Below are 14323 nucleotides of genomic sequence, written 5' to 3'. Positions count from 1 at the left end.
GGTTTGGGAGGAGAAGGCTCCGTGCTTGTGCCGTGAGTCACCGAGCAGCTTCTGCCGCCGCCGTGTGCCCGGAGGGGCCCCGCGCCCCTCCCGCTCCGCTGCTGGCGGGGTTTGGGGCTTCCCCGTCTTTCGAGACCCCAGACCCGCCCGTCCCTGAGGGGTGGCCGTGGGGTCCGTACCCCCGACCCAACACTGAACTTTGGGGTGCCTCAGGCCGCCCCCCCGTCCCCGTCCGCCCGCGGAGCTCCCGGGCTCCCCCCCCCTTTCCCTCCGCCGGTATCGGGACGGCGCGGGGCGGAACGCCGGGATGAGCGGAACGCCGGGCCCCGAGGGGCGGGATGGCGGGGCAGGGATGCCAGGGGAGGGCGGGATGCCGGAGTGCAGGGCGGGATGCCGGAGCCGGGCCGGGCGCTCGGGGCTCTTTCCCGGGCCGCTCCGGCCCCGGCGCTCCGGGCCCGCCCGGCCAAAGTCCCTGCGCCATGAGCGGGGCCCCGGGCGGCCGCCGCCCGCCCTTCCCCGGGCTCCCAGGTAGGGCCGGGCCCGGGGGTTTGGGGGGCTCGGGGCGCTCAGAGCCTCGCACCCAGTGTCGGTCCCCGCAGGGGAGCGGGTGCTCGAGGAGGCGGCGGGCGCCCGGCGGCGCCGCGGGAACGGCGGCGGCTCCGTCCCCGGGACGCTGCTCTGCACCAACCGGCGCCTCGCCTTCGTGCCCGGCCAGGTGCGACGGGAACAGCGGGACTACCGGGAACAGCGGGAACGCGACCGCGGGGCCCCGCGCCGCCTGCCCTGGGGGATCCCTGCCCCGGCGCGACCCCATCCCGGCACATCCCGACCCCATCCCGGCACATCCCGATCCCATTGCGGCCCCATCCCGATCCCACTCCGACCCCACCCCACCGCGCCCCGACCCTCGGCTCAGCCCCACCCCACCCCTGCCTCCCATCCCAGCCCATCCCGGCCCCTTGACTGCAGATCCTTCACCCTGGGAGCTCCTCACTGCAGGACATAGCGGGGACAAGGGACATAGGTGCAGATGTCCCACCCCAGATCCATCCCCAGCTCCCCTCCCGGGCCTGGGGGACGCTCCGGGGCAGTTCCCAGCCCTCCCCACTCTCCCGCAGGCTCCCGGCTCCCGTGGCCTCCTCCGCTCTGAGGACGAGGTGGCGCTGCCCTGCATCCACAAACTGGTGGCAGGTACTGGGCACACCTGGGCACACCTGGGGACACGCGGGATGAGCCGGGCGGCTCTCGGGGTTCATCCCTGACAGCCTCATCCCCCCGACCGCAGCCAGCAGCTTCTCCAAGCCCAAGGTGCTCACGGCCGCCTCCACCCTCAAGTTCATCCCGGAGGAGCTCGCCGTGTTCTGCCGGGATTTCCGCCTGCTCCGCTTCTCCTTCCCCGAGAACGGTTTGGCCCCGCAGGCGTTCCGGGTACGCCCGGGAGGGGCAGAGGGGCTGCACCCCCACTCTGGGGTACCCCGGGGGGCTCCCAGCTCACAGCCCACCCCGGCTGCCCTCGCAGGTGGCCAACGCCATCGCACAGGCGCGGGAGGCGGCTGCGAGGCTGGGGGATGCTGCCGATGGCTGGGCCAGCCCTGGGGAAGCCATCCCGGAGGAGGAGGAGGAGGAGGAGGAGGAGGAGGAGGATGAAGGCTCGTCCACCACGCTGCTCTTCGAGAGCCTGCGGGACTGGGAGGAGGAGCTGCAGCGTCTCGGCGCTGCGGGCTGGAGGGTGAGCGCCGTCAATGAGCGCTTCGACATGGCCCCGAGGTACGGCCCCCAGCGCTGCCTGAGCCCCCCCAAACGGCACCCGAGATCCGGGGGGACCCCAGCCCGTGTCCCACCTTCCCACAGCCTCCCGCAGTACCTCTGGGTGCCCAGCGGGCTGCTGGACCACGACCTCAAGCGAACCTTTGGCCACTTCCAGGAGCGCCGGGTGCCTGTGAGTGCCTGGCAGGGCCGGGCGGGGTGGGGGGCACCGGGGGATCTGGGGGTGTCACCCCGTTTCTCTTGCAGCGCCTGTGCTGGCACCACCCGGGCGGGGGGGACCTGCTGAGAGCTGCCAGCTTCCACCCGGCCTCGGAGCCGGGCAGCGAGGACGTGAGGTGGGTGCCAGGGGGCTGGGGTGGGGGCTGAGGGTGTGCCCAGGGCCGGCTCCCTGTGCCCCCAGGCTGGCATTGCCTGGGGCTCCCTGTGCCCCCAGGCTGGCATTGCCTGGGGCTCCCTGTGCCCCCAGGCTGGCACAACCTGGAGCTCCCTGTGCCCCCAGCCTGGCCACACCTGGGGCTCCTGGTGCCCCCAGGCTGGCACCTCCCTGTGCCCCCGGGCTGGCACCTCCCTGTGCCCCCCGGGCTGGCAGCACCCAGGGCTCCCTGTGCCCCCCAGGTGCCTGGAGGAGCTGCTGCTGGGGGGCCGTGGGCCCTGCGTGTTGGCTGACACGGCCGAGCTGCCCACGCTGGCTGACATCCAGCTGGCCCACCTGAGGCTGAGGGCGCTCTGCCTGCCAGGTGAGTGACACCAGGGGGACACTGGGGACCCCCAAACCCACTGGGGGGGCTGGGATTCCCCTCCTCTGAACCCCATGCCCTGGGATGCAGGTGCAGTGGCAGAGGACAAGTGGCTCTCGGCCCTGGAGGGGACACGGTGGCTGGATCATGTGCGGTGAGCAGGGGACAAGGGGGACTTTGGGGTGCAGGGAGGTATTTTAGGGAAAATTCACCCTAAATTCCATGGTGGAATATCCCCCTCAACCCACCTGGCACCATGGGGTGATGGGGGCATTGTGGTGGGTGCACGAGCCACCCAAAAGAGTGACTGTGACACTTTGGGGTGCCCTGAACCCCTGTTTTTACCCCCCAGCTCGTGCCTGAGAAAAGCAGCGGAGGTGGCATCGCTGCTGGCAGGGAAACGCTGCTCTGTGATCCTGCAAGGTGGGGGCTGGAAAGAGATGGGAGGGGGCTTCAAAGGCACCCCCCCTCACCACTCTGTCCCCCCAGAACCCTCAGACCGGGACCTGAACTGCCTGCTGGCCTCCCTGGTGCAGCTCCTGGGGGACCCCCACGCCCGCTCCCTGCCCGGCTTCCAGAGCCTGGTGCAGAGGGAGTGGGTGGCAGCCGGGCACCCCTTCCCACGGAGGCTGGGGCTGCTGTGCCAGGACAGCCCCCGCGAGGAGGTGAGACCCCCAATCCTATCCCACAGGCCCTAATCCTAGCCCTGGCAGGAGGTGAGACCCCCATCCCCATCCCTAACCCTGGCAGGAGGTGAGACCCCCACTCCTGTCCCATGGAGGAGGTGAGACCCCCAATCCTATCCCACAGACCCTAACCCTGGCAGGAGGTGAGACCCCACTCCTGTCCCATCCCTAACCCTGGCAGGAGGTGAGACCCCCACTCCTGTCCCATGGGCCCCCCTAACCCTGGAGGAGGTGAGACCCCCATCCCCATCCCTAACCCTGGCAGGAGGTGAGACCCCAAATCCTATCCTACAGACCCTAATCCTAACCCTGGCAGGAGGTGAGACCCCCAATCCTGTCCCATCCCTAACCCTGGCAGGAGGTGAGACCCCCACTCCTGTCCCATGGACCCCCCTAACCCTGGAGGAGGTGAGACCCCCACTCCTGTCCCATCCCTAACCCTGGAGGAGGTGACCCCCCCCATCCCCATTTCCCCCCAGGCCCCCGTGTTCCTGCTCTTCCTGGACTGCACGTGGCAGCTCCTGTGGCAATTCCCGGCGCATTTTGGCTTCACCGAGGCGTTCCTGCTGGCGCTGCACGACAGCAGCTTCAGCCCCGACTGCAGCACCTTCCGCTTCAGCTGCCAGCGCCAGCGGGGCCGCAGCAGCCTGGTGAGGGCAGGGCAGCAGGGCTGCACCCCCACATCTCCCATTTCACCCCTTTCCCCCTCCATTTCAGTTTCTCCATCCCCATTCCAAACTGGGAATGGGCACCCCCATTTCACCCCCTCTTCCCCTCAATCTCAGTTCTCATTTCACCCCTTCTTCTGCTCACTCTCAGTTCCATCCGCATTCCAAATTGGGCACCCCCAGATCTCCCATTTTACCCCTTTTCCACCTCACTCTGTTTCTCCATCCCCATTCCAAACTGGGCACGGGCACCCCCAGATCTCCCAGAAGAAATCTTGGACAGAAATCCAAAATATTTCTGTCCTGAAATCCTTCTGGGGTCCAGGATTTCTGTCCCGAAATCTTCTGGATTTCTGTCCAAGATTTCTTCTCCTCACTCTCAGTTCCCATTTCACCCCTTCTTCTCCTCACTGTTTCTCCATCCCCATTCCAAACTGGGCATGGGCACCCTCAAATCTCCCATTTCACCCCTTTTCCCCCTCAATTTCAGTTTCGCCATCCCCATTCCAAACTGGGAATGGGCACCCCCATTTCACCCCCTCTTCCCCTCAGTCTCAGTTCTCATTTCACCCCTTCTTCTCCTCACTCTCAGTTCCATCCCCATTCCAAATTGGGCACCCCCAGATCTCCCATTTCACCCCTTCTTTTCCCCCTCCATGCCTCAGCTTCTCCATCCCCATTCCAAACTGGGCACCCCCAAACCCTCCCATTTCACCCCTTCTCCTCCTCACTCTCAGTTTCTCCACCCCCATTCCAAACTGGGCACGGGCACCCCCAGATCTCCCATTTCACCCCTTCTTCTCCTCACTCTCAGTTTCTCCACCCCCATTCCAGACTGGGCACAGGCACCCCAGATCTCCCATTTCACCCCTTCTTTCCCCCCTCCGTGCCTCAGTTTCCCCATCCCAAACACGGCACTGATTTCCCAACCCTCCCCTCACAGCCCCGGCTCCCCAGCCAGACCTACCGGCGCATGGGGGGCTGGCAGGAGCCCGGGGGGCACAGGGGACACCCCAAGCCCTGCAGCTTCCCCCCGGTGTGGGCCTGGGGCCGCCGCTACAGCCGGCAGCAGCGGGAGCAGTTCCGGAACCCCGCGGGACCCCCGGGCCCTGCTGGGCCCCCGACCCCCAGCACGGTGAGTGGGGCTGCGCCCTCCCTTTTTCCCTCCATCCCTATGATTTCCCCCATTTCCTCTTGCTTTCAGCCCCTTTTATTCCTATTTTTCACCCCATTTTTCCTCCCGTTTTCTCTTTGAGGGAAAAATCCCAAAATAGCATTTTTCCCCTTTTTGTTGCCCCTAATTTTTCCTATTTTTTCACCTCATTTTCCTCCCCTGTTTTCCCTTCAAAGGAAAATCCCCAAACTGGGATTTTCCCCCCTTTTTGTTTGCCCCTAATTTTTCCACCCCCTTTTTCCCTCCCTGTTTTTACCTTAAAGGGAAAATCCCAAACTGGGATTTTTTTTTCCCCCATTTTTTTGCCCCCAATTTCTCCTAATCCCAGTTTTGCTCCTTCCCCAGCCCACGGAGCCCCGTCTGTGGGGGGAGCCCAGGCTGGTGCTGGCTCTGGCCAAGGGCTCCCTGTGCCCCCACCCCCTGCCCTGGTGGAGCCGCCCCCCCCAGCGCGCCCCAGTCTGGGGGTCCCCCTCGGGCAGCCAGGGGACACTGGGGGGGCTCCTGGGGACATCGTGCCAGCCCCCCCCGGGGCTGCTGCTGCCCTGCACCGCCGGGCCCTGCGTGCGGCTCTGGCACCGCTGCTACCTCAGGGGGCTGCCCCAGGAACAGGTACGGGGAAACTGAGGCACGGGGGCGATGGAGTGGGGGGCCTGGCTTGGGGGGTCTGGGTTTGGGGGGTGTCAGCCCTGTCCTGGTGTTTGGGCTGGGGGTGAGGTTGGATTTGTGTCCATCAGGGGATGGAGGGATGGATGGGTGGATGGATGGATGGATGGATGGATGGATGGATGGATGGATGGATGGATGGATGGATGGATGGATGGACTCCATGTCCATCCATGGATGGACGGATGGACAGACAGACCCCACGTCCATCCATCCTACCCTGTCCTGCACTGGACATTCAGCCCCGTGTTCCCACCCCTGTGTTCCTGTCCCATGATGAACCCTCCACCCATGTTCTGGTCCCCGTGTCCCCATCCCTGTCCCGTGTCCTGTGTCCCCACACTGTGCTGGACGTGCTCTCCCTGCAGCGTGGCCGCTTGGCCCCATCCCTGGCCGGGCTGACCGAGGAGCTGCAGCTGCTCCAGGAGCGGCTCCGTGCCTGGAACCTGCGGAGACCCCACTGAGAGCCCGAGGACACCGCAGCCCACCCCCAGGATCGCTGGGGCCTTGGGGGCTCTGAACACCCCGGTGCTCCCCGCAGCTCCCCCGGCTACCTCTGGGCGCTTGGCACTGCCGGGAATTGCGGAGCGGCGGCTCCCGAGGTGTCCCCGATGCCGGACGGGCGCTGCGGGGTCTCGGTTTTCCATTAAATTTGTGCTGCCTCCATGAGACTCCAGGAGCTCAGGGGATGGGGACACTGCGGGAGCCCAGATCTGGGACCTCCAGCACTGAGGGCCCTCCTGGCCGCGAGGGCCGTGTCGCGAGAGAAAGGCCGTGTCGCGAGAGAAAGGCCATGTCTCGAGAGAAAGGCCATATCGCGACAGAAGGAAGGGCAGCGGCCCCCCCGCCCACACTCAAGATGGCGGCCGCGCCTTCCCCTCACGACACCACTTCCGGTCCCGTCCCGCTGACGCCGTGCTTGCGCGCTGACGTCACGCGCGCGTGTGTGTGCGTGCGGCGCCGCGCGCGCGGGGAGCGGGACAAGATGGCGGCGGGGCCGATCTCGGAGAGGAACCAGGGTGGGAGCGGCGGGACCGGCCCGGCGGCACCGGGGACACGGCGGGGCTGGGGCGGCGCTGGGGGCACTCACGGGGACACCGCGGGGGCGCTGGGGAGGCCTTGGGCGCGCCGGGGGTGCGCGGGGACGGCGGGGTGCTGTGGGTACATCCTGAGGGGGATGAGGGGTCCTTGGTGTATCCTGGAAGGGCTGGAGGGGATTTTGGGCTCCCTGAGACACGGAGGGAGGCCATGGGGGAGCTCCGGGGTTGTGGTGGGCTGTGGTTTATTCACGACGGAAAAGGAGGGGTTGGGGGCTCGTGGATTAAGGGCTGGTGGGGAAGGGGTTTCGGGGGAAGGGGGTTCGGGTTTGTGGGGGTCCCGGTTCTGATGTCGGTTCCTCGCAGATGCCACGGTGTACGTGGGGGGCCTGGACGAGAAGGTCAGCGAGCCCCTGCTCTGGGAGCTGTTCCTGCAGGCAGGGCCCGTGGTCAACACGCACATGCCCAAGGACCGGGTCACGGGCCAGCACCAGGGTGAGGGAGCCCCGAAAGCGCCGAGCCGGGGCTGGGATTGGGGTGTGGAAAAGGGGGGATCATCCTCTGGCCTCTCTTCGAGCTGGGTTTTGTGGGCTCTCAGAGAATCTGTTACACCTGAGATAGCTCTGCTGCATAAAATTAACAGGATGGGTTTTGAGGTGGTGTTGGGAGCAGAAAAAAGGTTTAAAAAAGGCGAAATAACAAAGGTCTTACAAAGAAAAAGCTGAGCTAAGGGTAAGAGGTTCTTCCTTTTGCTAAACTTCTCAAAAAGGAATTATTTCCTTTGTTCTCTTCTTTTTTCAGTGAATTACTTAGGTAGGATTTTTTGGCCTCTGTCTGATTGGCAGCCCTAAGGCTGAGGTGAAATGTTAAAAGCCTTATGAGGTGTCTTTGTACAAATTGAGGAGAGAAACTTCTGAGCTTTTTATCCCTTTTTTAGCAGACAAAGAATAATTTACCCACTCCATCAATGGGATGAGCACATTCCTTAAATGGGGTGCCATGATTTAAATAAAGTGAGGATTTCATCAAGTATTAGGTGGTGTTAAAATAAAATCAGGTGGGTTTCAGTGAATGATTAAATGGGGTTTTCAATGAGCTGGAGTCTTAAATCAGGTGGGTGTGTGTGGGGGGATTCTGTCCTGAAATAGTTTTGGGGTCCAGGATTTCTGTCCTGAAATCCTTTTAGGGTTCAGGATTTCTGTCCTAAATCTTTTGGATTTCTGTCCAGGATTTCTGTCCTGAAATCCTTTTGGGATCCAAGATTTTTGTCCTGAAATCCTTTTCGGGTCCAGGATTTCTGCCCAGGATTTCTGCCCTGAAATCCTTTTGGGATCCAAGATTTTTGTCCTGAAATCCTTTTTGGGTCCAAGGTTTCTTTCCTGAAATCCTTTTCGGGTCCAGGATTTCTGTCCTGAAATCCTTTTGGGATCCAAGATTTCTGTCCTGAAATCCTTTTGGGGTCCAGGATTTCTGTCCTGAAATCTTTCAGATTTCTGTCCAAGATTTCTGTCCAGGGTTTCTGTCCTGAAATCCTTTTGGGGTCCAGGATTCCTGTCCAGGATTTCAGCCCAGGGTTTCTCTCCTGAAATCCTTTTGGGGTCCAGGATTTCTCTCCTGAAATCCTTTTGGGGTCCCCCCTGAGATGCCTTTGAGGTGTGTTGAGCACTTTTGGGGTCCCCCAGGCTACGGCTTCGTGGAGTTCCTGAGCGAGGAGGACGCCGACTACGCCATCAAGATCATGAACATGATCAAGCTCTACGGCAAACCCATCCGCGTCAACAAGGCCTCGGCCCACAACAAGAACCTGGACGTGGGCGCCAACATCTTCATCGGCAACCTGGACCCCGAGATCGACGAGAAGCTGCTCTACGACACCTTCAGCGCCTTCGGCGTCATCCTGCAGACCCCCAAGATCATGAGGGACCCCGACACGGGCAACTCCAAGGGTTACGCCTTCATCAACTTCGCCAGCTTCGACGCGTCGGACGCGGCCATCGAGGCCATGAACGGGCAGTACCTGTGCAACCGGCCCATCACCGTGTCCTACGCCTTCAAGAAGGACTCCAAGGGCGAGCGGCACGGCTCGGCGGCCGAGCGGCTGCTGGCGGCGCAGAACCCGCTGTCCCAGGCCGACCGGCCCCACCAGCTCTTCGCCGACGCGCCGCCGCCGCCGACCGTCCCCACGCCCGTGGTGACCGCGCTGGGGCCGGGCGTGACGCCGCCAGGTGGGTGACAGGAGCAGGTGGGTGACACCTCCAGGTGGGTGACACCTCCAGGTGGGTGACACCGCCAGGTCGGTGACACCTCCAGGTGGGTGACACCGTGGGTGACACCGCCAGGTGGGTGACAAGGTTGGGTAAAAGGTGGTGGCACCACCCCAGTTGTGTTTTCAGGGGTGCCCTGATGAAGGGAGGAATGATGTGTCTGACTGTGTGTTCTCAGAAGGCTAATAATATAATATAATATAATATAATATAATATAATATAATATAATATAATATAATATAATATAATATAATATAATATAATATAATATTTACATACTATTAACATATTATATATTTTGTATATAATATATATTATTAGGTAGTATATATTATATAATACAAATATATTATATTATATTATATTATATTATATTATATTATATTATATTATATGTGTTATATATTATATGTGTTATATATTATATATTATATATTATATATTTCATATGATATATTATATTACATATATATTATATGTAATATAATGTATATAATATATATAATATATATATTTTTACATAACATTAATATATATACTATACATATAATATATATTATATAATACAAATATATTCTATCATATCATATATATTCTGTCATATGATACTATATTATATTATATTATACTAAAGAATATAGGTGAATATAGAAGATATAAAATATATTCTATATAGAATTTATATGTTCTATATAGAATATATAGTTGAGTAGAGAATTTAGAATATATAAAAATAATATGCTGTACTAAAGAACACAAAAAAAAATACTGAATGCTAAAAATATAATAATAGAATATGGAATATATAGAATGTATCTATATTCTATGTGTTCTATGTATTCTATATATTCTGTATATTCTATGTTGAATATGTAAAATAAATTATTGAATATAGAATTTAGAATATATAAAAAATATCATATTACATTAAAAATACAGAAAAGACACTTACTGAATGCTAAAAAGACAATAATGAATAGAATATAGAATATATAGAATAATAATTCTATATAGAATATATATTCTATATTCTTTATAGAGTATATATCCTATATTCTATATAGAATATACAGTTGAATATAGAATCTAGAATATACTAAAATATCCTAGCAAAAGGATTTTTCACTAAACTTGCCCGTGACGTAAATTTCCCTGTTTGTGTTGCAGGCCTGCCTCCCCCCGGCTCGTTCCCGCCGCCGGTGCCGCCACCAGGGGCGCTGCCCCCCGGGATGCCCCCGGCCATGCCCCCCCCGCCGATGCCCCCGGGCGCCGGAGCCCCCGGGCCCCCCTCGGGAGCCGCCCCTGCTGGGGGGCACCCCCCTCACCCACACCCCTTCCCGCCAGGAGGGATGCACCACCCAGGTACGGGGCTGCCAGGGCTGGGGAGCCTCCTCTTCTTGGCTTTCATTTCCTTTTCCTTTCCTTTTCTTTCTCCTTTCCTTTCTGTCTCCTCTCTTTTCTTCTCTCTTTTCTCTTCTCCTTTCCTCCTCTCCTTTCCCCTTCCCTTCCCTTCCCTTCCCTTCCCTTCCCTTCCCTTCCCTTCCCTTCCCTTCCCTTCCCTTCCCTTCCCTTCCCTTCCCCCTTTGCTTCTCTCTTCTCTCCTTTCGCCCTTTCCTTTCCTCTCCTCTCTCCCTTTCCTCTCTCCCCTTTTCTCCTTTCCTCTCCCCTTTCCCTTTCTCCTTTCCTCATCCCTTCCCTTCAATTCCTGCTAGACACTTCAAACCATTCAAACATAAACAAAATATTTCGTTTCTGAATTAGAACTAATTAACTGACTGGCCCATTTAAAGAATTAAGCTCATGGCATCCAATAATTACCAAAATAGTGAAATACAGTCTGAGTGGGGGTTGTGATTGCTGAAGGATGTGTGGAATTCAGGAATTTGTTGCTGTCTGGGAGGCACCAGGGCAGGGAGAGGGTTGGGAGGTGTAGGAGGCAGGGACACAGGAAGGGAGGAAGGCAGGAGCTGATTTTGGCATTAATAATTGAATTAAACCCCTTTTTTTCCCTGATTCCCCACGTTTTGGCCCCGTGGTCCTGGGAAGGAGCTGTGTCTGCATCTCAGCTCTGTGGTCAAGAGCACAAATTCTGTGAAATGTGCAGTTTAATGATTCTCTGGGATTTGTTTGATCCTGTGGCTCCAGAGCCACCCTAATTAGGGAGCTTTGTGTGATCCTGCTCTGGCCATGCCAGGAACAGATGCTGCAGGGCCTGAGCAGAGCCAATTACACCTGAAAGGGAAAACTAGGCTCAGGAGGAAACAATCATTTATTTGTGGGGTTTTTTAAATGGGATAATTGACAGAAAGGAAGTTTGGGGGAACCCTGACTGCCCCAGTCAGAGCAGGGCAGCCTCCAGCTTTGGATTGCTTTGGGAACTTGTCCAAATTCTGCAGGGATGGGGATTCCTCACTGTCCCAGGGCTGCACACACTCTGTTCCCATCTTTTCCCACCCACTTGCATCCAAACCCTTTCCTTTTACTGTAAACTCTGTGTTCCCTTCTCTTTAACCCTTTCTTGGCAGCAGAAACCCCCTCTGCACCCATGATTTCCAGATCCAGCTGGAATTGCAAATCCAGCTGGAATTTTGGTTCCTGGGGGTGCCCAGAGCTGTTTCCCTTCTCTTTAACCCCTTCATGACAGCAGAACCCCCCCTCTGCACCCCTGATTTCCAAACCCAGCTGCAATTTTGATTCCTGGGGGGGGCTCCCTGGCACCCCTAACTCCATCCTCCCCCCAGGAATGCCACCCATGCAGGTGCACCACGGCCCCCCTGGCATGGGGCAGCACCACCCAGGACCACCAGGCTCAGGAGGGCAGCCACCCCCCAGGCCCCCCCCGGGAATGCCACACCCTGGACCCCCCCCCATGGGGCTCCCCCCTCGGGGGCCACACTTTGGGTCTCCAATGGGTGAGTGGGGTCTGGTTTTGGGGGAGGAGGAGGGGTGTGGAGCAAAATCTGGGGGATCTGGCACCCCCCCAACACTTTGGGGTGTTCACAGGGGTTCCTCACTGGGACTCTGCACCCCCCCCATGGGGAGATCCACAGTTTTGGGGTGGTTCTGGAAGCCCATGGGGGTCTTGGGAGCAATTCCTGATTTTGGGGAGTGTGTGCCAAGCTGGGAGGGGGCACCCCTGGGTGTGGGTGGGGTGGGCACCTCCAGGGAATTTTGGGAGCTGGGTTTGGATCATGTTCCTCCAGGGGCTTTGGGGGGCTCTGTCCTTTCTCCCCTGTCCCCCTGCCCCATTTTTGGAGAAATTCCTGATTCTGGGGGGTGTTTGCCAAGCTGAGAGGGGGGCACCAAGCTGGATGTGGGTGGGATGGGCACATCCAGGGAATTTTGGGAGGTGGGTTTTTGGGTTGGTGGATCATGTTGCTCCAGGGGTTTTGGGGGTCTCTTGTCCCCTCTCCCTGGCACTGAGCCCCCCTGGTTTTGGAGCAATTCCTGATTTTGGGGAGTATATGCCAAGCTGGGGGGGCACCCCTGGGTGTGGGTGGAGTGGGGTGGGGCACCTCCAGGGAAGTTTGGGAGGTGTTTTTGGGCTGGTGGTTGGTGTTCCCCCAGGGGTTTTGGGGTCTCTCTCCCCCATCACTGACCCCCCCTGTCCCCTGTTTTTGGGGCAATTCCTAATTCTTTGCCAAGCTGTGGGGGGCACCTGCTGCATGTGGCACCCCTGGGTGTGGGTGGGGTGGGGAGGGCAGCTCCAGGGAGGTTTGGGAGGTGTTTTTGGGCTGGTGGTTCATGTTCCCCCAGGGGTTTTGGGGTCTCTCTCCCCCATCACTGACCCCCCCTGTCCCCTCTTTTTGGAGCAGTTCCTGATTCTGGGGGGTGTTTGCCAAGCTGGGTGTGGATGGGATGGGGTGGGCAGCTCCAGGGAGGTTTGGGCTGGTGGTTGGTGTTCCCCCAGGGGTTTTGGGGTCTCTCTCCCCCATCACTGACCCCCCCTTGTCCCCTGTTTTTGGGGCAATTCCTAATTCTTTGCCAAGCTGTGGGGGGCACCTGTGGGAGGGCAGCTCCAGGGAGGTTTGGGCCGGTGGTTGGTGTTCCCCCAGGGGTTTTGGGGGTTGGTGTTCCCCCAGGGGTTTTGGGGTCTCTCTCCCCCGTCACTGACCCCCCTGTCCCCACAGGTCACCCCGGGCCGCTGCCGCACCACGGGCTCCGCGGGCCCCCCCCGCTGATGCCACCCCACGGCTACAATGGGCCCCCCAGGCCCCCCCCCTACGGCTACCAGAGGGTCCCTCTGCCCCCTCGGCCGGCCCAGAGACCCCCGGGGGTGCCCCCACGAGGGCCCCTGCGGGGACCCCTGCCCTGAGAGGGGGGGCACCCTCTGCTCCCCATCCCTGCCCAGCCCTTGGGGTCAACATTCCCACTCCTGCCAAGGGCTGGGGGCCGTGCCCTGCTCCTCCCTTCCCTCCCCGTTTCTTCCCCCCGTTTGTTTTTATAGTTTTAATTTTCCTCCCTCTCCCCACCTCCTCCTGTTTCTCTGGAAGCTTTTCCAAGCTCCTTTTTACTGGGTTTTTGTTGGTTTTGTATGGAAAGCAGTGGCCAACCACTTGCAAATAAAGGATTTAGGAACCAGAAGGGTTTCTGGATTGGGACTGAGATGCATTTCCTGCTTTGGGAAGAACCAGGGCTGGAGGGATTTGGGGCAGAGCTGAGCCATGGTCTGATCCCTGCTCCACCTGTAAGCCTGGAAGAGCTGCTCCAAGGGATGTCTGGATTCCCATTCTTGTTTTGCCCAAATCCAAGGAGCTGAGTTTGGACTCTGGAATATTTTGGTGCCAAGGTTTAGCCAAAGTCAAACATTCCCCTGGGAAATCTTCAAACCCCTTTTCCTGCCCCTGGGCGATGGCAGAGCCCCCAAGAGCTGGGAGTTTGTGGGGGGACATGGAAGTGGGAATTTGCTGCTTCCTTCCTTCCTTCTTCATCCCTTCTTCATCTTCTTACAGCCAGGTGGGAGCCCTGGATGGGGTGGAAGGGGAAGGTTGGAAGCCCCTCCTGATCCTTCACATGCAGAAATGTGGGGAGAGCCCCACGTGGGTTGCTGGAATGAGTGGGTTTAGGGGTGGGAATGGGGCTTCCCTGTGGTGCTGAAGAAATCTCCAGTATCCAGAGAATCCTGTCTGGATGCAGGGAGCCCCAGGGTGGCATTCCCTGCTCCTCAGTCCTGGAAACCACCAGGATCCCTCCAGGGCAGCCAATCTTCCTGCATGGACACCACCACCACTACCATCATCATCATCATCATCATCATCATCATCATCCCCTTCTCCCCTGCAGGCACCCACTGTCACCCCATTTTATCCCCTCATGCCTGGTGTTC

The 14323-nt window shown here is 58.5% G+C and overlaps 2 protein-coding genes across 2 annotated transcripts; both read left to right on the top strand.

Annotated features, from left to right (window-relative positions):
• Positions 1–453: 453 nt before the first annotated feature.
• MTMR11 (myotubularin related protein 11) lies at positions 454–6206 on the top strand. Its single transcript, XM_058821865.1, has 15 exons — positions 454–528; positions 600–715; positions 1119–1191; positions 1286–1428; positions 1520–1767; positions 1852–1939; positions 2014–2102; positions 2383–2504; positions 2595–2658; positions 2857–2927; positions 2994–3169; positions 3670–3840; positions 4802–4993; positions 5378–5641; positions 6064–6206. The coding sequence occupies exons 1-15, from the start codon at positions 480–482 to the stop codon at positions 6157–6159; spliced, it is 1962 nt and encodes a 653-aa protein (XP_058677848.1). The 5' UTR covers positions 454–479; the 3' UTR covers positions 6160–6206.
• Positions 6207–6666: 460 nt separating this feature from the next.
• On the top strand, positions 6667–13548 carry SF3B4 (splicing factor 3b subunit 4). The gene is made up of 6 exons (XM_058821816.1): positions 6667–6714; positions 7099–7227; positions 8415–8957; positions 10165–10359; positions 11739–11909; positions 13128–13548. The coding sequence occupies exons 1-6, from the start codon at positions 6681–6683 to the stop codon at positions 13310–13312; spliced, it is 1257 nt and encodes a 418-aa protein (XP_058677799.1). The 5' UTR covers positions 6667–6680; the 3' UTR covers positions 13313–13548.
• Positions 13549–14323: the final 775 nt, after the last annotated feature.

The sequence above is a fragment of the Ammospiza caudacuta genome, chromosome 30 (genome assembly GCF_027887145.1).
Source record: "Ammospiza caudacuta isolate bAmmCau1 chromosome 30, bAmmCau1.pri, whole genome shotgun sequence".
Taxonomy (NCBI): domain Eukaryota; kingdom Metazoa; phylum Chordata; class Aves; order Passeriformes; family Passerellidae; genus Ammospiza; species Ammospiza caudacuta.
The sequence above is the reverse complement of the archived record's forward strand: the minus strand, read 5'-3'. Positions and strand labels throughout refer to the sequence as shown.